The 22,967-nt window shown below is 52.5% G+C and overlaps 3 protein-coding genes across 3 annotated transcripts; 1 reads left to right on the top strand and 2 right to left on the bottom strand.

Annotated features, from left to right (window-relative positions):
- Positions 1–2: 2 nt before the first annotated feature.
- NCLIV_027940 (conserved hypothetical protein) lies at positions 3–6,074 on the bottom strand (the record flags this gene model as incomplete). The annotated part of the gene is made up of 8 exons (XM_003882988.1): positions 3–164; positions 817–971; positions 1,360–1,548; positions 2,054–2,753; positions 3,000–3,310; positions 3,555–3,954; positions 4,486–4,777; positions 5,857–6,074. 8 exons carry the CDS (start codon positions 6,072–6,074, stop codon positions 3–5), a joined length of 2,427 nt encoding a protein of 808 aa, XP_003883037.1.
- Positions 6,075–9,652: 3,578 nt separating this feature from the next.
- On the top strand, positions 9,653–11,500 carry NCLIV_027930 (uncharacterized protein; the record flags this gene model as incomplete). Its single annotated transcript, XM_003882987.1, has 1 exon — positions 9,653–11,500. One exon carries the CDS (start codon positions 9,653–9,655, stop codon positions 11,498–11,500), a length of 1,848 nt encoding a protein of 615 aa, XP_003883036.1.
- Positions 11,501–14,027: 2,527 nt separating this feature from the next.
- NCLIV_027920 (conserved hypothetical protein) lies at positions 14,028–18,864 on the bottom strand (the record flags this gene model as incomplete). The annotated part of the gene is made up of 7 exons (XM_003882986.1): positions 14,028–14,148; positions 14,389–14,684; positions 15,034–15,204; positions 15,560–15,712; positions 16,584–16,997; positions 17,861–18,631; positions 18,859–18,864. 7 exons carry the CDS (start codon positions 18,862–18,864, stop codon positions 14,028–14,030), a joined length of 1,932 nt encoding a protein of 643 aa, XP_003883035.1.
- Positions 18,865–22,967: the final 4,103 nt, after the last annotated feature.

The raw sequence follows: 22,967 nt of genomic DNA, 5'->3' as shown, positions 1-22,967 counted from the left end.
CTTCATTCTTCCTCCCAAACGGCCAATACACGATCCAGGGGAATCCCCGTGAAATCTGGGTCGGCATCCTCGAGCTTCGGGAGCGTGTGCTTGTTAATCTTGGCGTCCCGATACAAAGTCATCGCTGTTGCAATGAGGTGTTTCCGGCGATAGTCAACTGCAAGCTGCGAAAGCTCGGGTGATGACAAAGCAGCAAGCCAGAGTGCACTTCTTACCGCTGCAGAGGCGAGGCTGCAGGAAGGAGATTCTGGCATGCCGGCTACAGCGGAACTCATGTCTCTGCGCCCGGTCACAGTGCAACACTTGTGTTTGCGGGATGGAGTGCAAAAATGAAAATCGGACTTCACATTTGCTTCCCTGAAATGCTGGATCGTTCATGCCAAATTAGCCTACATGTCTGGCGGAATGCTTACGCTGGGCGCACGACACGGCGAATGGTCTGTGTGGCACGCAAACTCATCGTCTGAACCAAGCTCGATGATGTATTCATTCAAATGAGTATTACGGGCCGAGACGCAAACGCACTTGACTTTTCCATGGCGTTACAACTGAGTGCCGCAAGTCTCCGTACGCTGTGGCAACGTTTTCCATCAGCAACTTCAGTTGGGCCGATGAGTTACTGATGAGCAAGCCCAGCGACCCCTGGGACATTCCTGGCCACAGATGGTCTTGTCTCTGTCAGGCAACAATCGTCTCGGTCTACATGAATAGTTAAGATGGGCTAACTGCTGTTTAAGTAGGATTCTCTGAGAGAGTGCGCACTGCGAGCGAAAAGCAGTTATCTTGTAAACGCGTCTTCGATCAGTCTCTGCTTACCGCCAGCCACCTTTCCAGAAGAAACAGAGGGGACGATAGATCGGGTGCCCTTTCGTCCCCGTCGCTAGCCTCCTCCATCATCCGCTCAATCTGTTGCAGTAGCGCAATTTCTTGAGGGGCCACAGGCGCCTGCGACGGACGTGTGTGCCTTGAGGCTGATGTCAGGCAGGTTACACAGATGAAACCACGCTGCAGGAGTTAAGCCTGGCCCTGTGGCCAGGCTGGTTCTCTAGTACGCTTAAATTCTCCGGAACATGTTGGCAGAGCAGAGGTTTGAAAGCCTAGCGCTGGAAATCTTGCAGTCACTTCAGTCTGACATACGTCTGTGACTGGCTGGCTGTCTCGTGTCGGCCGACCGTTCATTCGCCACTTATGTTGTTAGGCTGGACGTGAGGTGTTTTTTCTTTTCCTGACAGCCTTGGCTGCATTTGCCACAACAGTCCCAGTAGCCGTGGCACGCTGCTGGCGTTGGTCGCCTAAGGCGGTTCAAAGGGAAATCGCGCGTTACGATGTTCGTAAGCGTTTGCGAACGAATGTTTGTACCTGTAGGGTCGAAGGTGCCGATGCGGAGGAGCAGGGATGGTACAATCCTGCTGCGGATCTTTTGCCAGTCAAAGCCGCTATCTGGCAACTTGGAGTTGACGCGCAGTGAAGCGACTGAGTCTCCAAGGAGGAGGAGGCAAGCCGCAGTTATTGGAACGGCCGACGGAATAGTTTGGATGAACATCTGCTCTGAAACACTCACACCGTCAGCAGCCAGATGGCTACCGAAAACCACCATCGCCGTTGACTGGAGACGTCACCTGGGAATTAAGATGCTAGGCGAATGCAATCCAAGCTGCCAACCAAGGCCAAGCAATGTGTGTGCATCAGGATTCAGGGACGTTGGATTCACTGTGTCGAAATATCTATGGCCACCGCAGAGTCTGCTGGTTTCTCAACTGTGTGGTTTGGTGTGCACACGTAGCAGAGGAAGCTAAAGCATGAGTCTTGGTCGATTGGATGAGTGGAAGAAGATTTTCACAAGTATAGGATGGAACGCTTCGCTTGAAAAAACGTTGCCTTGTTGACGGTCAAGACGTGTTCCATAAGAGCTCGCGACGAGGCTTGATACCTGCGTGGATTATAAAAGTAGTTCCAGGCTACATCCGCAGCTACGCTTGAGAACTTCCACAATGTGTAAATCGCTTTGCATGGCAAGCAACGCGTTTTCTAAGCCTCAGGGTGTTCTCCTTACGCAGTTCAAGCAGAACATCTCCCATCTTGGAGACAAGTGTGCGAGTAGCTGCCTGGAACTTCACTTTGGCCTCAGCTTCCTCCAGGAAAACAGAAGCATCCAGCGGCTCATTTACTTCTTCTTCATCGACCGCATATTCTCCAGTATCTCCACCTGTCCGATCATTGTCTTCGTCTTCATCCTCTTCATCGATTCCATTATCAACATCGAGCTCGTCCTCATCACCAAGGGCACCTAACGGGGCATCTGCTGCGTGTTCTCTTTCGTCATGTTCATATTCATTGCCTTTCAAAGTCTTTCTCTCATCCCTCACGCTTGCATCTGCGCGGATCCCTGCCTCATCGTCCAAACGAGCAGCGCCTGCTTGTCGTTCCCGTTGCTTGTCGGCAACAATCTGGTGGTGCTCTTCTTGTTCCCTTCGCCTCAGCAGTTTTTCTTCTCTAATTCTCTGTTGCTCGGCTCTCTGTTTCTGCCTTGCATCATCATGAACTCTCTTCTCTTCTGCTCTTTTTTTAAGACGTGCCTCTCTTCGGGCTTCTCTGTCCTCCTGCTCCCTGTGAAGCTTTGCGGCAAGTTCCTCAGAAACGCGTCTTTTCTCTAACTCTACTGCATTTTCGACGTCGTTTTCTTCTTCCTCTAGGGCCGTTGCAACCTGGTTGCTGCGCTCCTTCAATTTAACTTCATTTACAGCAACGTCGGCCTGGGTGAAAAGGGGGGCAGCGAAAATTCAGACATTGGAGAAGACATCATGGGCTTTCCAGCATGCGACGTCGATCCTAAAAATCTTTTTACGATTGGGTCACACCATCTGGAAAGGTGGTGACGAACCCCTGGTCTCGGTGACCCGGTGCTTGGGCCGACATCCCATGCAAATGGCGAACGTCTCGTACTGCGGAGGAGCTCGGCATTGTCGAAGAAGATGCTAAAAACTTTCACAAATACTCACCTGTTTACGGACGGCAGCCGCTCGTGTGCGGATGCACTGCTCCTTCACAACAGCGGCAAAATGGGCCAGTCGCTTCAGCTGTTCAGGAGAGAGGGCGTCTTGCATTCCCAGAGTATCGACGCACAAAATCATTTTCAACTGTTTTTTAACGAGCTCGGGTTCAGACACTGGAGCTGGCAGTTCATCTTCCTCTCCTTCTTCGTTTTCCCCTTCTTCTTCGTCCTCGTCTTCGTCGGTGTCATGCTGCGATGCTGCCGTCGAACATTTCTTTCCACGTGAGTCAGCGGCAGATGCTTCTTGAATGGATTTCTCTGCAGCAACGTGAACAGTCGGAAGTAGTCCCAAGTTTGTAAGATGCTACCCTCAGCAGAGGCAGATTTAGCCATAGTTGCAGCCACACGAGTGTGTATTCGTTAGCCCTGAGATATCGGTCGCTTGCTAGAGCTCCTCCATCCCTTTTGAGTCACATGTGTTTCCTTGGGAAGCCGAACTGCAGCGCTGAGACGTTCTGTGGTTCCGAATCCGGAGTGTGGCTACTTTCGTGAAGAGACGAACCTTTTTCTAGTCTTGCCCGTTCTTTTGCTGCGAGGCGTTCGTTTATGAGTCTGTCGCGCTCCCTCACTTCTAGCAAGTACTCTTTCATCACGTCGACACTCTCCTGACACGCAGGGTCGTCGAGAATTATCGGCACGGCTGCGAAACTGCCAGGCCGGGTCATGCCCCAGAATTTCAGTTTCTCCTCTCCCATCGTGTCCGGAACAAAGAGAGTTTTCACGGTCCGTCGGCTGGCAGAATTCTCAGACGGCTCCGTATGACGCCCCTCCACGTCTGCCGCCGATGCTTCAGCAGATCCCGCATTTTCTTCTTCCTCGCCGTCTTCGGTCGATTGATCATCCTTCTGCCCTTCGGATTCCTCCTCTGGCTCTGCTAGAGCATCCCAAAGGACGCCTTCATCCTGCACACACAAAATATACGTCAATCGTTAGAATGCTACGGGTTGCTATCTCAGACTCAAGCGGGAGTCATCAGGTCAGGAGCATGATTTTCTACAGCAGAACACAGAGCAGGGTCAGGTATAGAAACGGCCGGACCACATACAACCGTAATGTGTCACGTGAATGCGTTGTATCAGCACAGGATGGTTCAGATATCTCGTCACCTACGATGTTGTTGGTCAACGTCATTGCGGCGAAAGGTGCCTCGTCAGGATTTGGTGGCTTTCTCCAGGGGAAACGAAATAGTCGTTGCATGTCTACGAGTTAGAGCAAAGGATCACAACGCAGTGGCCCGATGCAGGGGACAATTCCGGGTAAATCGGTACGCTTCGGCCCCAGAAGGTGCACTACCATCGTCCATGGAGCGGAGCGAAGAAGCGCAGACAAGAAGCGGCAGGAAATATATACAGTGAAACGGGCATTATCGTTTGGTGCATTTGTGCCTCTTCACGTCGCTGCTGCCGGATACTGATTCTGAGAGACCTTCTCACCTCCTCAAGCAAGCAGTCGACCAGGAATCTGCTTCTTTTGTCAGCGTAGACATAATGCAGGACGGGACTCTGTCGATCTTTATCATGATGAAGGCTTGCCACATAGCACGCGCAGACTCCCAGGGCCTCCCGGACGTAGTCAAGAATATTTTGAAATTCTTCTTCGCCCATCCAGTCAACCAACTCAAGAGCGTCGAGGAATTTACGGTCTTCACGAGTGAGTCCTTGGGAATCGAATCTCGCTGCCTTTTCACCGCGCTCCTTCTCTGCAGCTTCCAGTTGAAGCCGTAAACTGTGGCGTCGCGCAGCCAGCAGCTGGCATTGACAGTAAGCACGCAGGGGGGCAAAAGGTTGCATCTCAGTTTTTTGATAAATCAAAGAAATATTTGAGCTTCGGGCACGCAACGAACGAGCAACTCACCACCTTGTGTGTGTCCGCCTGCCAAAACCACCGAACAGTGGACCGGCTCATGCCGGTATCCTGTAAGATTGGGCGTGTTGAGGCGCTAGCATCTGTCGAAAAGACAGCCCCTAAAATGAAGTACCTTTCGCTGTTGAAGCAGAACGTCTTTCTGTTGTTCATGTGCCACATAGTGGCGAAGCCAATGAACGAGGTAACTAATCGCGTCTGGCGAGAAACAACCACATGACAGCTACTCATGTCATCACCTTGGCTGATCCGGAGTTGCCACCTGGGAAGGGGCTGGCGCACACATGAAGATCGTGTGTAACGGAGCCAGAAACAAGAACGCGACGCAGGTTTTTTCGCTTATCCAGCCTTATATGAGGAAGATGCCGTATCTATACAAGCCGGCGCCAACGATAGATGGTTTTGTGGGTTTTCGTTTTCTGTTGGTGCATTCGCAGAGCCGCAGTCCGACAGCGTGTTTGCCTCTCATTGGTGGTTTCGGTTGTTTGGGCTGTTTACTAGCATCTCCTTGTATCTGTCGTCGTGTTCGCTTCGTTGGCAATCGCATGTCTCATCTAGTAAACACACATTTAAGGGGCCTCAACAGAATGCTACGGGGAAACGGTGTATCCAAGAAATCCCGCAAAACTAAAGCCTGGCAGCGGATCCGATAATTTACCCTCCGCATTTGAAAGTCGAGCGGGGGTCATAGGTTGCCCCGTGCGGGATAAATTTGTGAGGAGATCAACGCTACACAGAACAGGTGTTCGAAACCCTCGAGAGCGTTCCTAGAATGCCACCTGTAGCAGCGTATGCCGTTTACCCTTGCTCAGTGGCTGCCGTCGAAAAGAAAAGCAATAGGGTGTGGCATGGCTCGACGCACTGAGAAATCGTATTTGATAACTTCGGCAATTAATAGTAACCTCAGTATGTTTCCGACTGTCACTTTCACTACGACTCACTGACCAAGCGGCTGTGTCTTCACCACGGCGGCGAAGGCGAGAGATAGAGGCCCGGCGACAGTTTCTTCCAGGTACACGTGTGTTTCAGCCTGTGTCTTTTTGTGCTGTTGAAGAACTGTAGCAAGAGATTCCGCCAGTTGTCTCTCTTTGGGAACAGCGGTGCTCTCATGCTGGTCGCCAGCGTCACTATCGTTTAGTACACCGGTCGATCCCTCCATCTTGCGCTATGAATGCAATATGGAGGTACAGGTGTGGGCCAGTTGCCGAAACGTCCGGTACGTCCTGTTAAGAAAATGCAACAGCACATGCGCTTCAGCTTTTCGCGGTGTGCATACAAAGCAACAGCCAAGCGATCCGAGCTTGTCAGCCGGACCAGTGTCTCTGGCTGCCCTGAACCCGTACTAGTTCCGTCAAATTGTCCTCAAAGCAGTAGTATGCGATGCTGTTGCATCGAGCCGGTCGGTTCTTTTCTAGGTGGATGCATAACTTGCGTCACGATGTACATCCAGAAGGTAGCATTTGATCAAATCATCCTCAGGTTGTAGTCGCAGGGAGCATGCCGGGGGAATTTCAGTTTTAGAGACGATTCTCCTTTGAACCTCTCACTTTTTCGCTGGGGCGTAAGGTATGTAGATATCCAGTTAAAGTCAACTCTTTGTCGAAGTCCAAAGAAACGGAAACCCTCCTCAATAAACATTTCATAGGCAGCCGGCGCGTAATCATTGCCTGCTGGTCGCCCGTGAGAGTCGTTAGGCTGCCTAGAAGGCAGTATGGTAATAATGTGCTTATCATGCGAGAGGGGGGCAAACAAGCACATCTACAGGGGACTCAAGTAACCATGACATGAATATGTTTCGTGCATGCATACTTGACCATGCGCCCCACCACACAAAACCACTGTGAGATTGGGGACGGGTATCTGGTGTGCGCGCCGCTGACATTCGTCAGTATTTTCATGGACAGACAAAAGTCACATGCAGTCCAAATAGACTGTGTTGCTTTGAGGAGCGGAGCAATCTACGCTGGAAATGTCAGAGGTTGAGTTTGCCAGGACGTCGCATCGCAGGGAACATTCGCGCACCTCCCGAGCCACACCATTGACGAGATGCTGCCATACGTTCGAGCAAATACGTGAACAAAACAGTGAATCGTCGCCTCGGACGGCAGTTAGCACGTCTACAGGCTTACCGGGGCGTCCTCCACTTAAGCCAACCAGTCCGGCACGACCAGCCAAGCAGCGTTGCAGTAATCTGAGGTGTAGTTCAACCTGCGTGAGTGCAATCAGGGGAACGGTCGCTGATTGAACGTAAAGACTTTCCATTTTTTTCTTCAATTGCGGAGATGATCCTGCCTAGGCAGAGGCCTGATCACTCCATATGGAATCACCTCCAATATAACATGCCCCGACCGCTAGCACGTGAGCTGAGTTTGGAGTCTGAGGGGCAAAACGGTCGCTGTGCTTTCTCTCTATACAGTGCGCTTTTAACGCAGAGGCATGGCTGAAGGAGTTAGCAGGTTTCGTTTCCTGCCAGACCGAGTCATGGCCTGCTTGAATCACAGCATGAGCTGACAATCGACCGAGACTGTGGCGACTGTAGAGTTGCAAGTAAGTACATAACAATCTCTCATACCACAGGAGGCCTCGAATAACACCTACAGCTGTTCTAAAAAATTCGTGGCACGGACGAAGCCAAAGGAAGAAGTTCTTTGGTCTTTTGAGTTGTTTCTGAGATACAGAAGACATGCACGCCCAAGGTATGACCCTCAACGGTCTGTACAATGGACGTCTGTTGATTTCCAAACGCCTCTGATGTTGGGCTAAAAGCGTGTGTGGAAATGGATGGGCGCTGCCGGATTGAAACAGGGACCTCCACTTGAAGCCTGAAAGGGATACGTGTCTCGGAGGTGGAACAAGTGTTGTCGTTTCAGGGTACACGAGGGTGATACGCTGTTCCTCCGACAACACAACTGAGGGACACTCGTAGATTCTTTGGTCGAGAGGAACGCACTTTTCGTAGAAATCTGATATGTCATGGGTCGGAAGCCGGACTGGAGCAGCGCCTTCTCCTATTAATAGATGGCATCAAATCGTGTCCCAGCCCAATAATAAACTGTGGGTTAGCAAGTGAACGTCTGTGACATCGTTGTAATCGGTTCGCATATTACGTGGTCCTCCACAAAGCCTCCAATCTGGTTAAAAGGAGTTAGACCGTGGAATTTGGAACGCTGTGGGAAATGCTCCCAATCAATGCATCTCTCGGCGAGCTTGTATCAAGGCTTTGTCTGCATTGAATCAGGGAGCAATCAATGTATTTAGGAAAACGCACACATCTCCGCCGGTCCCTTGCCAACGAGTACCGTAAACCAGTACTCTGCTTTTGTACATAAACTGAGTCGCGCTGCTGCACTGTGGCCCTTTCCTTGCAACGTCACTTCAGCCAAATTCCTACAGCTGCGACCCCATATGATATGCCAATGACCGTATGAATGCACGTTACGACGCCGTAGCCACAAGAATCACAGCATGACTATATAAATCAGGTAGCATGGGGCGGCTGGCGACTGCATCCAAAAGCATAGGGGCGGCCCACGTTACTGCACGTTGCTCTATCCATGCAGATTGCTGTGTCATCTTTTGTACAAAGCACTTGTACGACTTCTGTCGGATCTTTTAATAATAGTGGTGATGGTAGACCAGACAAAACCGCGAAAGGGCAAGCGATGTCCAAGGCGTGAGGATAGCGGGTCAACTCCGAGGCAGTGTACCACTGATTAGACGACCTGAATTTGAGGTGAAAAAGATTGAGTTTCGAAGTTATGCCCGAAAGAATTCACTACGTATGGTCATTCAGAAAGTAGTTAGGCGGCTGCGGATATCCTACCTAGAGCCCCCCCCCTTGCTGTAGCGCGGCGACCCGGAGTAGTCGCATAGACAGACTTTTCGGAATGATCAGGAAATACTCAGGGCGCGAAGTAGGAGAGAGCACCCGAGTTACCTGATATAATGCACTGGCCTACGAATCTGCTGTGCAAACCATTCATAACGAGCCCATCTTAAACTAATGTAAAATATGCATGCGCCATGTTCTGGTGAGGACCGCCTATATCGTCAAAAAAGCCAGAAAAGAGAGCTCGGCATAGCAAAACGATCGGGTTGGCGGTCCCTAGGCTAATAGAAAAACTATCCATCACGCGAAGTCATGAAACGCTCAGGCGCAGTGCAGGCGACGAGAACAGTTGACAACCGGACCGTCAAACGGCCCTATATATGTTAGACGTCAAGGCCCCATCGTTGGTCTCAACAGGGCGCCTGTCGAAGAAGCTGAGAGGAACAGCGATTGTCCTTGTCTGCTCTGGCGAGGATGCAACCAGCACGCCACGGGCCAGCGTTACCTGCTGGATCAAGCTGTCGGCGTTCCTCGTGTGGTGAGCCGGAGTTACTAATGCGTTCCGTGGGTTTGTCTTGTTCTTACTTGTGTGGGTTACAAAGAGCGGGAAGTTTGTGATCAGGTTCTCAGCGTGATTGCTTTGTGATCGTTATGCGAATATCAAAAAGAACCCGTTGCAGTGTCCTTCCTGAAACTGGTTTCTTTTGGGGGGATAAGCGCAAGCGTCTTTGATTCGGTCCCAGTCGAATTTGTGCATAGCGAGCCAGGTCAGAAGCGAGCTAAAATTAAGTCTACATAGCACAGTTTCTTTCTTCTGTAATTGGATATTTCGATGGTTTCACCGTTGAGTGTCACTGGCTGTGAAGCAACAGTTTGGCTGTTTGTATGACAGGTACAAATGTAGGCGTATGCCACTGTCTCGGTTCTCCGTCCCGGCGGCTAGTCGCACGGCAGATCAGATGGCTCGCTGCCATCAGGCTTGGCTGAACCTGGCCGGGGGGATGACGGTTTGTTTTCTGATAGTCACAATTTCTTGTTTATATCTCGAGAGCTCTGCCCTTCCGTTGCGGTCACGCGCGAAAAATGATGTCTTCGGGGGCTTGGAGGCATCGGCGCACAGAACCCAGCCGCGGGCAGGGGGGGCAACCCATCTTCCACAACGGGGAACAACATCGCATTTCCATTCCCGTGGAAAGCCTTCCTGGCGAAACCATGGATATGCTTCCTGGAGTAACAACTACACGCTGCTGACTGAGGAGACAGCCATCGGTAGCCAGCACCTAGCAAGGCCGACGGGGCTGTCTCTGATTGAGAATCCCGGTGATATCCACGATGAGGGAGACGCTGTTGCAGGTGCCCGGGAAGAGAGGGATGTCGATGCTCATTTACACCCTGAAGATGGTGCTCCTTTCGATCGACTTGCTTTGCAGGGGGAAGGTCCCCTTAACAGACACCCACAGGCGCAGACAGGACCAGCAAGGTCAGGACTGCGCACAAGAATCAAACAGAATGTCGGACGACTCTGGAGGGTAGGCAAACGCGCACTGCAAAAATTGGGTCAGCGTGCAAAACAGAGGATAGGGGAGTTTGTCGCAAGACACGTGAGGCCCCGATTGGCACGCCTTAGGTTTTGGGACGCGGGCCGCCCACCGGTAGTTCCACCGTTGAAAGGCAACGAACCGGGGCAAGCTGATGTCGCCCTGGTGGCGGCAAGGATGCAAGCTGGTGTGCGTCAGAAGGCTTTTAGGGAGAAAAACCTGACAGAAGCCGAGAAAATAATCGGATCGTACCTGATAAGCTCCGCAGAAAAGACTTGGTTTTCCACTGTTCCGGGGGGCCGACCTATCGTGTTGATCAAACGCGGCTTCATTGGCGGTGGAGGCTTCGGTCTTGTGTACCATGTTGAGCATCCTGGCACCAGGCAGGCATATGCTCTTAAGGCATTTATTCGAGACGATCGCTCCGGTATGCCACTGGAAGGCTTGTCCGCTAGCATTGAGGAAGAATTCGATGTCACCAATGGTTTCCCCCCCGAGTGGACACCTCTGCGCATCTATTCGGAACTCCGATTTATGGTGCCAATTCTGAAGCTCAGAGTTCAGGGGAAACCCGATTTTCAGGATGTACGGAGGCATTTCCGCGTAGCCAGCACTTGCGCTCTATTCCCGAAAGCGCAAGGGGACTTGGGCGAACTGGTTCGTTTACTGAAAGATGTGGACAGCGACACTGCTTTCCGCGTTCGTATGAGTTCTACGATTCAGATGGTCAAGCTGCTTGCACGATTCCACTCGTTCGGACTTGTTCATGGCGATGTGAAACTGCAGAATTTTCTTGTGGAACAATCCGGATTGCTTCTGCTTTCCGATTTCACTAAAATTATCAGAGGGAATAGCAACTACTTTCCACCTGTGGTAACGGCAGCTTATATGTCCCCAGAAATGGCGACCTGCTTGGTCAATCGTCTGCGGGATGATATTGCTTACACGTCTCGCACAGACTCATGGATGCTAGGAATATCCGTGTACAAGCTGTGGTGTGGTGCCTATCCCTTCGGAATAAAGGCGTCGTCCCGTCTGACAGAGGTGGCCGGAATTCTACTCAGGGTTCATACTTCTCTTCCTGACTTCAGCCGCTGTCATCACATCCCGAGGCAGTTTCGCGATATGGTAAGGGGATTTCTACGCAAATCGTCTGTTCTTCGACTTGATCCGCAGCAGGCCCTGGAAGATATTCCGTTACTCCAGTGGACAGGATGAGACCCCGAAAGTAGGTACGACTGCCAGACCTGTCCCGGTCAATCCAGAAGAGGTGGTTTCATCACCAGTAGACGGATCAGATGAATTCGAGACACGACGAGGAAACGGCTTCATCACGGCGGAGGAGGCCCCATTTTCACTGCAGATAGGGGCGTAACAGTCTCCAAAGCAGTCCATGGTGTCTCGTCCGGCACCGACCAACTGCTGTGAAAGACATAGCAGAGGCCGACAAGGGGACGAGCGAAAAGCAGAGCAGAAACAGGAAGAGCCAGGGAGCCGCCTGTTTTTTCGCCTCCATCTATGGGGTTTTTTCACGCACCCGTGATTGTTAAACAGCACTCGTGCTGACCGCAGTGTGGCGTATTCCGTGGACGTGTGTTCAACACTCGCTGTTTCAGCTCGAAATCAGAGGTTCTCCGACAATACTGGTTCCACTCGAAAAGACGGAAATATTTCGGCGTTTTTAGACTCGTCTGACTGAAAATCACAACTAACAGCCGCGAAGGTTCCACTGTCTCGTTGCAGTCATTGCCTCCCGACAGTGAATAACTCATGCATGCAGGTCAACATGTCCAGCTAGACTGTGCCGCATTTACCTCCCGGTTCAAGCCATCTCCTTCTGTCCTTACTGTGGTAACGGCTGTTGGCATTGCTACGGCGTAAGCTGTTGGCCTGTCATCCGTCCTATGCAGAGCACCTGTACACGTTCGTCTAGTTCCTGTATTCATCCCAGCGACGGCGCCAGCGCAATGATAAAAGGACAATCCCAATACAGCCGCCTGCCTCTTCGACTTAAAAAGTCTCGGCCACTTCGTCACCATGCCGCAGACCGAAGCAGAGGCCCCAGCGTCTCACATTCATTCTCACGATTTGCTTAGACACAACCTGCAGTTCGTCCGGTTTACCAGCCGTGTATCGTTTACGTGTTCCCAGTTTATTCAACTGTACGGCAGGTGCAAAACACTCAGTATCTGGTTCCACCTTTAGTAAACTTCGACTGCGGAGAACACACCGCATGAGGCCGGCGCGTGCACCATCACCCTCCGCCACCACAGCACGAATTATCAAGTCCATGAAGTCGAGAACCAACTGGTTACTACTAGGTAAAGCCACAGCTCAACGTGGCGCGCAAGTTGTCACGGGCTAGAGACACGTTCGCTGTAGTTTGTAAGACTCTATTTAGGCAATCCAAAACCACAACATAGTAAACCAAATAGTAGTAAACGATATAGCAATAACAAAAATATTTAAAAGTAATCACCACGTCAGTTAACTCCACTGTTCTGATCCACTGAGGTTGCAGTACGATCCGTTCCATTGAAGGGCCCCTTGTGGAGTTATGGTCCGTTGCCAGGCCCCCATAAATTCCCATTCTCGTGAGCGAAATGCCGGTGGAAGAGTTGCGAACCGTTGTGCGTCACATGAGGACAAGAATGTGCTTCGATACCAGGACCGAAAGCATCGTGTGCATCTTCCGCGTGAGACGAAACCGATTTTAGACGTCACCGTAATGTGGTTCTCCCACAGGGCGTGTGGAGTCACCGGCTTCCCGCTCTGCTTCTACGATCTACTTGTGGCTTCGAAATAATTTTGAATACTTAGTTAATCCTAGAATCTTCATTCTCTGAAGTTAGTCTTTCCCGTGGTAATCAAAGTAAATGACTCCCTAAGGCAAACTTCCGCCCCAGTCCAGCACATTCCGAATCAAATCCCCTAGTGACTCTCCGCGGGTGCTGCGTCAATCAGCTGACACCGTCCTTGGTGGTTGTATCTCTGAAACTCGGTTGATCCGACGCCGGCGCTGATCGACTGGTATAGTCGACGTAGCCCCTGCGATCCATTGACGACATCGCCTCCTAATAGCTTGACCCGCCCTCACTGTTGCGAGCTGCGGAAGAACTCTTCAGCACAAAGTTACTCAAACGTTGCCGTACAGGGTGTGTTTATTATATCATCGCTTCGGAATTTCCTGCCCATCTACAGCTTCCTCTCCGTCGGTAGTATCCACTGTACGTACCCTCGCAGCTTCTTGACTGGGTGCGGTCCCTTGTGCAGGGCCCGTACGGCGTCTTCGTATATGCAAGGTCATCCCATCGAAAGCTGCCAGCACTCGAGGAGGCCATCCATGGTGGCTGGTGCATTTCTGGACCGTCCCTGGGTTGTACGGTATACACTCCTTCCGTCCCTCTTTAGAAACGTCGTTAGACGCTGCCTGACATACCCACCGCTCAGCATTCAACATTGCATTCCTGAACATAAAATTAAACTCATGCCGCAGAGAAGAGACTGACAAATATGAAAGTTCGGTTTCGTCGACTGTTCGCAGAATCGCGACAAAGCTAACACGAGACGCATCAATTATTCTAATTCCATCAATACTGCGACAGTCCCGGAACAGTTATTATCATCGGGCCTCGGTCACGCCTTGAGGTGCTGCGACACACTGGTGTTTTACGGGCAATCTTCTTGTAGATCAGCTGAACAAGCTGCCGTCTGTGACGTTTCCACAACTGCCTATCATGCCGACTTACAAAGCTTCCCGTTCAACGCTTTTCATCAGAGCGACAGACCCAAGACTGGCATCTCCCTTGAACCTTTGGGAAAAGTGCGTCAGCACGAGCCTCTGAGCGCCGGCGCGACCTGCGAATCTGTGGGAACACAGCACAAAACACAGCAATACGCATACACTGATGGTAGAGTGTCACACCTATTCAACTGCGCTGACGGCTAGGCAACATGCACATGACCCTCATATTTGCGCCACACTGACTGCTAGTCCGCTTCTGACACCCTCTAAATCAAGGAACTCTGGGCGGGCCTGGACAGTTCCTTTCGCACTGTCCAGCTAGAGGATACTGCGAAATACGAGACTTCGTGGCTTGCCGTACTCTCCAGCCATGGCAGCAGTCGAATGCCCTCTTGCAAAAGCCTCTTCGTCCAATGCAGTCCATTTGCGTTTCGACCCTGTTCGAGCCTCCGCGGTACTCCCAGAAGCTGCACTGGCACAGCCTCCTACAGCTTCACTGCCATGGGTTGGCCTTGCTTTGCACTGCTCTTTGGGGGGTTTTGTAGAGGCCTTTTCCGCGTCATAGGGCAGATACTCATTAATCAAATCGTCTTTCCCGTCTACACCGACTTCGCTTCCTGGAGTCCCCCCCGACTCGCTCAACGTGCTTTCATGAATCTGAAGGCAAAACGCCAGATCACCAGCACGCACACTTATCACGAGGCGCGTGCAGTCTCGAGCTTGCTCAGCTCTCGCACTGTTTGCGTGTACGATTAACAGCATGTGATTCAAACAGAGGTCTGGAATGACTACTTATGGTGAGTGCACCGCTCCACCAACCGTAATTATACTCGCGCCCAGTTTCGTGAGGACTCGATTCAACGAGGTAAAACAGAGGTACGACGAATGCATATTTAGTCATACGAAACCAGATGCACAGCAATGGTATTCAAACTAGACAAACAGGAACAACAGTACGCAAAGTGAATGAAAACACATTCTGCAAAACAACGCGGCAGACCCTTACCATCAGATCACAGTCTTTTGCAAACTGTGCGATGAGAGAGGCGTCGCATGTGTCCACGCAAATGCAGAATTTGCGAAGATGGTGTGCTTCATCTTCAAAGGCGTCATCGTAGTCTATACGAGTGCCATCCGGAAAAGTGAAGGAATCTCCAGGTTGAAGTGCTGACAGAAGCTGCACCAAGCACACGCGCACGTTTTCCAGCAGACCCTCGATTGCGGACCCTTTTTCAATGGATGTTCACAGAAAAGGTTGCCTCCGCGGAGTTCAACGGTGACTACGTACTACACCCAGCACCTGCTCGATTCTGCGTTGGAACCCCTTTGCCACGTATCACCCACGAGCAAACGGAGGCACGGTTGCGCAGCGGAGGCGGGAGCGACAGCCACATGGCGAATCTGGAGCGGGCACGGACTAAACCTTCACACGGCCGACAAGAATGCCTTGCGAAAAGGAAATTGCAGTCGACGCAAAGGTATAATTGTCACTTCCGTCTTCAGCTTTCACATCGGGGTGTGTTTGCCCTTACTTTATAAACTGCCTTAGGTTGGTCCTTCAATGCAGGCCAGTCAGCAAGAGCTTGCAGGTTTCTCTGCACGACCGGCTGAAGCGCAGCAGCATGAAGGCGTCGTCGCGTCCTCCCCAACTCCTCCACGACATAGCCGACAGTAGGCACGTTGTGCTGAACCCAACAGCCGCACGCATAAACCCCGATAGACGCATAATTGAAGGATGAGAGAAACACAGGGACCGACGGTTGTGGGTCCCGGTGTGCGTCCCGTAACTCGTGTCAGCGCTTACCCGGATAGGGACGGCCAACACCTTGGTTTCTCCATCATTGAACACATCATATGAGCCATCAGGCGACGGCCACAGATCGCTTCCTCCTTCTGCTTCGAAGGGAACTCTGCAGTGATAGAGCACGTGCCAGCCGCATGCAGTCCCGGATATCAAGCTGCGGGACTCTGCGAGAGGAATGGTTGAACGGCCACAGTCAAATCCAGGCTACGTGCGCTGTAGAGAGCGCTTTCAAGCTGCAATTGAGTTGTGACGCTGAAAGTCAGAGGCATGAGGGCACGAATGGCTTATCCGTGACCCCCACAGAGCACCTGGGATACAGGGATTGTCAATTTTTTTGCGGTGGAGAAAAAAGGCATTACTTGGGAAGCTCTGGAAGCGTCGCGTGAGAGCACCGCCGACCGTGGTGAAGACATGGCACACCCTTCAGCTCGTGGACCCGGTAAGGCGCGCATCGCCGAACGTGGGTTCCCTGAAGAAGTGGAAATCGCGCAAGAGATCAGAATTGGAGAGGATGTCCACTGCCCTTCCATGTTCGCCTCGCACAAACGGATATCTGCAGAGAAACTGTCTGTTGAGTGACAGTGAAATGTGAGGCATCGTCCAAAGAAGATTTCCACTGCCGTCTCCGCCTCGTATAAAGGGGTACCGTTTGTTCTGGCACGTTCAACGAATACGCACCGATGGCGGTAACAAGGCAATCCATATTTGTGGAGCTTGAAGCTGCCGAAGGCACAGGGACGCAGTATCCTTACTATGAATATTGCCCGCAGCAGGTTGCGCAGGCCTTCGGGACCAATAATATCGACAATAGGCATTCCATCGCCTGCGTCGTTGCTTGGCACATTGCCTTGCCGGCAATTCACCGCCTGAGGCCTGTCTCGTCCAGCTCCCTCCTCCAGCTTCTGGTCCGCGCATGGAGCCGTTTTCCCCTTGGCAGTAGGGTGCACGACATCGCTGCCGCCTGGACTTGGCACGCCCGGCGTGTCGCCGCAGCCAGCGGCTGACTTCGCGCTTCCGTGAGTTTTTGACCCCCCCCCCGTTCCTTCAGCCGCCTCGCGCTGCAACAAGGCCCCGGCAGCTACTTGTGAAAGAAGCGACGGTATGCCCAGAGAATGGTCGCCGTGCAAGTGCGTGACAAATATCTTGCCGATGCGACTCACTCGCTTCTGTGGAGACACGGGGACAGTCAAACCAGAAGTCTGCGCGTGCGTCAATAGCAGGTATCTCCATTGGTGCCACGCCGACACCAGCCACCAGATCCACCGTTTTTTACGCATAGGCTGCGTCACCACCAAGTTCCATTCGGCAATGGATATGCTCCGGGAAACTGCTCTCTAAGATCATCAGTATTTGGCGACGCTCCATAGGTCAGGTGCTTTCAAACGCGGTTACCTTTCTCGCGCTCTGGACGGGAGCCGCAGGTCGAGTTCCCTGACTGTCTTCCTGGTGGTTGGCATCCGGCTCTTCTCCTGGAGCAGCTCTGTCGGCCACAGCAGCAGCTGCTATCGCTAGTGCTGCCGTATATGAGGGCTGCACCACGAGGCGTTCCAGATCAGCTTGTTTCCGCTGAAGTGCGAGGTCCCGTAGCCGGCGTTTTCTAGAGTTCATTGAACGTGCTGAAGGACCGGACAGCGACGCGTCCTCAGGAGAAAGAGATGGTAGATGCCGACACATCCACGAAGTGCTGGCCAGCTTCTCGAGGAAGGGAGACAGTCGCGGGCGAACAACAGAGGACGGTTGGGGAGGGAAAGCTGCCGCCGAAGCACCGCCACCACAGTCAAAGAGCCACGAGACACCATCCCCTCGACTGAACAGAATAGCTGATGTATTACGGGTCACCTGCACAAGAACACGAAAAAAGGGGAAACGTGAAGAATCTGTCCGGCCCCGCTGCCCCGAATCACCCAGGTCACTGTGGCAGTCAAGACTTTTTGACCTCCGGCGGCTGCTGTTTATCAGTCGAATGCGAGCTTGTTCCCTGCCTCGCGCACCTCGCAGTTCCTCGTTTACGCACTTGAAAAATACTTACGGATGCTTGCATGGCGCCTGTGCCTAGAAAACGCAACGTCCAGCTGCCTTTCGAAGTCTCCCCAAGCTCCTTCATGAGTTCGTGTCGATCAACCATCAGCCGATGTTTTGTAACGTCGAACCACACGCAACTCTTCCCTGTAGTTCCCGTTCTTTTGTTCTTTTCCTCAACTGCTTCAGGCTCTTCCCCATCGACGCGTGCGGATGTTGTGGCGGAACCCTGAGTCCCCCGTTGTTCTTCGTGCTTGCGAATGCCAAGGCCAAGAAGGTCCCGCGCAGCAGCCTTGAATTTCGCCACCGCCGCCCTCACCGCTGGAGGCAGGCCGAATGGAAGACCGGGGAGCAGTCCGATGCTTTGAGCTCGGTCCTCGTGTGCGGTCGTGTTGCCAGGAGATAGCTGAGCAACTGGGCTCTCAGCGTGGCAAGACAGTGGGTTCATCTTGCCCACCTCGTTCCCATCAGACCGAACGCCGCCTCCTTGAGTGCGTTCGTCCGTCCAGGAAGCACTGCGCTCCACAGGGTTGTCGAAAGAGCGGAGGCGGTGTGTGGACTGCTGTACGGCTTCCACAACATCGGCAAAAGCTGCCTCGACCGTTTCCACTGTGGGTGCTGTACCGACGGCGTCCGCCTTCGGCCCCGGCAGAGAGCGCCGCTTCCGTCTCGGGGTTTTGCTTGCAACGGGGGTACGTACTCCTTGTGTTCGGCCTCCTTGCAGTTTCTGAGCTGGGTTCTTGTTACCGTCCACATTCGCGTGCTCTTCAGTCTTTCTTGCCTGGTGGATAGGCAAAGCACCAGCAGCACTGTCGAGACACAACGGACCAAGTTTTCTCACAGATTCCGAAGGCCGCCGGTCCAGCGACAGCAGTGAACCCGTGATGGAGGGCGCGCCTGTCTGCTGTCTCGACCGCGCTTGGCCGTGTTGAGCATAATCCGATTGTAACGGGGTGACATCCCTCACGGTGCCTCTCTTCGCGTCTTGTTTACCGCCATCTCGCTTACCGCCATGGCTCCCGCTGCGCCAACCGTCGGACGTACAATATGCGAAGCAGGAAGATGAGGGGGAATGAAAGACGGTCCGCGTGTGGACACAGTGGTTCTGTGGTCTGGAGAAGACCGGCAGAAGCGGGGGATTCTGGCGAACTGTCCCGCTGATTGAGATGCCGATTTCTTCCGGGGAAATGCCGCAGCCAGAATAACGTGCCGTCGGCGCCCAAAGCGATGCCGTAAGAAATCCGAGGGAACCGCTCGATGACAACCTGTCCTTGAGCAGCAGGCGTAAGAGACGACGCGCAATTGAATGTATCTTCGACGTGTTCGAGGGGCGAGTGGGAACGGGGTTTATGCGCTCTTCAAAGCCGGCCCGTCCTCCCTTCCGCTCTCGCTCTTCACGCTCCGGTAGCTGGAAGGACCACTGACGGGGGGACACCTGTGGACGCAGCGCCACGGAGGCCGAAGGCTGTGCCTCTTGAGGCGCGGAGCGGAAAAGAAAGCTGTGGTAGGACGAGCCAGGACCTCTTCGGAAGAAAAGCGCCGTACAGAAACGTCCGTTGCCACTGCCCAAAAGATACAGGCACAGGAGAGCCCAGGTGCGCCACTCCAAGAACAAAGTGAGGAAGGTGGTTCTGCGACGAACAGAAATGAAAGAAGTCGCATGCAGCGGTCGGCGTCCACCGCCGCGCAGTCTGTCTCGGGAGGATAGCTGCTGCCTTCCTCCGGGAGATGGCGGCGCAGAGACCGAGCAGCGACACATGACGAAGGAAGAATTGCGGCGGTGAATCAGTCGCAGTTCTATTCCATTTTTCTACCGTAGCGCGTGTAGCAGCGGGATCGCGCACCGCCGCGGAAAGTGCGGAAGTCTGCGTCCCAGATTTTACATACACATTCTCGGCATCCACTGCGTGCCCCGATGCACCAGGAATTTTGCACCCACGCCAACGCCTCAATAGCCCCACAGAGGAGACATGTTGCTCCGACCCTGAAAAACGCCTGGGAGTGTTCTGCTCCGCAAATCTTCTCTCAAGAACGTTTCGCAGACACCATTGGTGCCTCGTAATCCTTGTCGGCCATGGCCTTGACGTTATCTGAGGGGACGCCTCAGGGGGAACACGCGGTGTCGCCCGGAGCTAGTGCAGGATGCGTCAGCAAGTGTGGCCACAGCGCCAGGGGCCAAGTCGATCAAACGCCCCTCCCCTCAGCCTCCACAGCCGGCAGACGAAAGGAAAAAATGGGCTGGGTGACGCGAAACGAAGTTCTGAGGGAGTAGTCTGCAGAAGAAGAATAATGAGTCATCTCAGAGGATCGTCGTTTGGGCGTAGCAGAAAATTCATCATGCCACCGTTCCTCGGGGTGAAAACCTCCTACCGCTGGGTGGAGGACTCAGACAAAAAGAGGGAGGCAGTGCTAGAGGAGACAGACGATGACAAGCTTCGATAGAGGAGGCTCGCCGGGAACTGCGTGTCACCGTCGCGCGAACTGGATTTTGCCTGGAAGCCAATGAAGGACTGCAGTTGCCTGTGCAGCCGCATCAGTACAATGCAGCGATACCGTTCTCCCACAGAATTCCGTTGGAATGCCTCTGGAGGCCCCTAGAACACAGAATGCCCTTTTGTGATGCTATGTTTTCTGCGCGTTACCCATTGATTCCCACGCGTTGTCTGCTGGGTCGTGCGAAATGTCATGGGACACCGCACGCCGTGAGGGCCCGAACGCGTTGGAGACAGCGATACATTGGACCCGTTCCTATCTGGCCACGCGAGAGGGGAGGCATGAGTGAAATCCTAATGGAGAACGTAAGTCCGAGTCTTTAGATTCATATTCTGTGTGGAAAGGAAAGTGACCGAGAAGCATCGACACTCCAATCGCACACGACACTTTTTCGCTGCGCGACGCAGCGGGCACGAAAGGGGACTAAGAGTGAAAGAAACGAAGAGCAGCACGGAAAATCGTCCACCCCCAAATAAATTCGCGAAGAAAAAGAGATTTCTCTGAAGAGGTTACGCGGCGATGTGTATCATTGCTCCTCGGCGGGCCTTGTGCTGCCCGGGAGCTTCAGCTCTTGGTGCATGCAGTGGTTTGTCCCTGCTGGGTCGCTTCGTTAGTGGTTTGAAAACACAATTCCTCACTGCAAATAGAAAAAGGGTTTTGCACCCACCGAGGCCAACTCACAGAATCTCTGAACCCGAGAATCGTCCATGTTTGGGAAGATAATAACTATGGAGGAGGACTGCCTACAGCAGCGATGGTGCATGCTGTCTCTCCTGATCAAGACACGACTCAAAGACAAGCGCGGGCCTACTTTTTCATGGCAACCGTCATGCTGATAGCAGTCGTCTGTCTCCACCGAGATATCCTTATCCTCGTGGTACGGACTCCTCGACCTAAACTGCTTCTTGAGTTACTGGATCGCATGATTATAGTGGATTACGGCACACTCTAGCTGGGCGTGCGTCCTCCCGGTCTGGAGTAGAGGTGAGGTACACACGCGGCCTCGGCACGGGCAGTTTGCACAACAACGTTTGCTCCTCTGCGTCATTGTTGCTTTGTGTCATGCTACTGGCCCACTTTTCATGGGGATTCAGACTGTCTCAGCTGTTCCCCGTGTCTTGCCAGCGTGGTTTTTCAGCCCACGCTCAATACTAGTGGGTTGCCACGTCTCCCCAGAGGCATCTTCGAATAAGTCAAGGTAACAGTCCACTCTTTTGACTAGAACATTTGATCCGTCAGTAGAGTTACGATGTTATCCGCGGAAAGAAATCGCGGTTTAGCCACGAAACGGGGCCCGGATTAACTGAACACCGTGTAGTTTGAGAGTAGCACCATAAAGCCCACTCTCTCGGACTATACACTGTGTTGTATTGGTGACTTCGGGGCAACAGATTCGAGAACAAAAGGCGTCGCTCCTACTAAGAAGCCCTAGTAGAATCCAACTGTCAAGGCCGGCCCGAACAGCGGTGCTCGGCGTGGTTAGGAGACGAAGTGGAATTTCAGTTGCATGACCTCACATATCCCTGAATGGTGATAGGTCTCCGGAAACACATGTAGAGCATAAAGCTGACCTACTACTGTCGTCAATAATTGGATTTCAAGATGGTGCCACCCCCAATGGCTTACTAATATTGCAGGTAGGCGTCTTTTTTTGTATAGTGGTTAAGCAATCAGTATGCTGCGGTGTCGTCGAGCGAAATTCAGTGAAGCTTTTCTCTGCATTTCTGCTGTTGCACACTAGGTGAATCTCTGCAGTTAGCTGCCACAACAAGCTGACTGAATAAGAGACGAATCCGGAGAAGTGTCAGCAACTCATAAAAGTGGTAGAACGCGAAGTGGAATAGTCTCCATTGCACATCTAGATCTCCTTCGTAGTGTTAATTCATTATAGTGATGTGCTCTGCATCGTGTGACTTGATGTTTCACTTGCCGAGGTCCTCGAGGCTTCGGTAGAGCATATCTCTGAACGGTCGCACTATGCGCACTTTCAGTCCTTGGTGGTGAGTCCTCGATTTCCAGTAAGGGTTCATACAGCGGCACTGGAAAGGATACCTGTGTGACCTGGTCAGGCATAATAACCAAATTGCCTGCGCTGAGGCTGAGCTGACGTCGGCATCCAGGAAACGATGTATGTCGTCGTGATAAGGAGCGGTCTTTCACTTGAGGCAATTTGTCGGCCGCCAAACTTCGAAAGAGTGTGAACAGAGGTTCGTAGACTAATGGCACGTTGCTTTACTGGTACAGATCTTTCTCATGGTTTGGTGGGGTGTCAGGCACATTCAGCGAAAAAGGATGTTTTGGGATGGGGGAACGTGTAGGCTTCTGCGCAGATTGCATGCCGCTGCGATTCTGTGAATCCGGCACACGCCTCCCTGTGCACAGAATTGATTGCGCAAAGAGTCTCGATTCCCGTAGGGCATTTCTTTTTGGTAGACCAGTGAAGATAAGTGGACATGCCTGCAAAAAACTGCAGCCGTGCCGCGTTGTCACTCGGCACCACGTCTGCACAAGGAATGCCGCATGGTAGGTACGATCACACGACCTAGCTGTGTTTGTCCATATACTCCAGGTTCGCAACAGATGAATGGATACAAATATAACTAATCGTGCGCAACTATGGTTTC

The sequence above is a fragment of the Neospora caninum genome, chromosome VIIb (assembly GCF_000208865.1).
Source record: "Neospora caninum Liverpool complete genome, chromosome VIIb".
Classification (NCBI taxonomy): Eukaryota; Apicomplexa; class Conoidasida; order Eucoccidiorida; family Sarcocystidae; genus Neospora; species Neospora caninum.
This window is presented reverse-complemented; position numbering and strand designations above follow the sequence as displayed.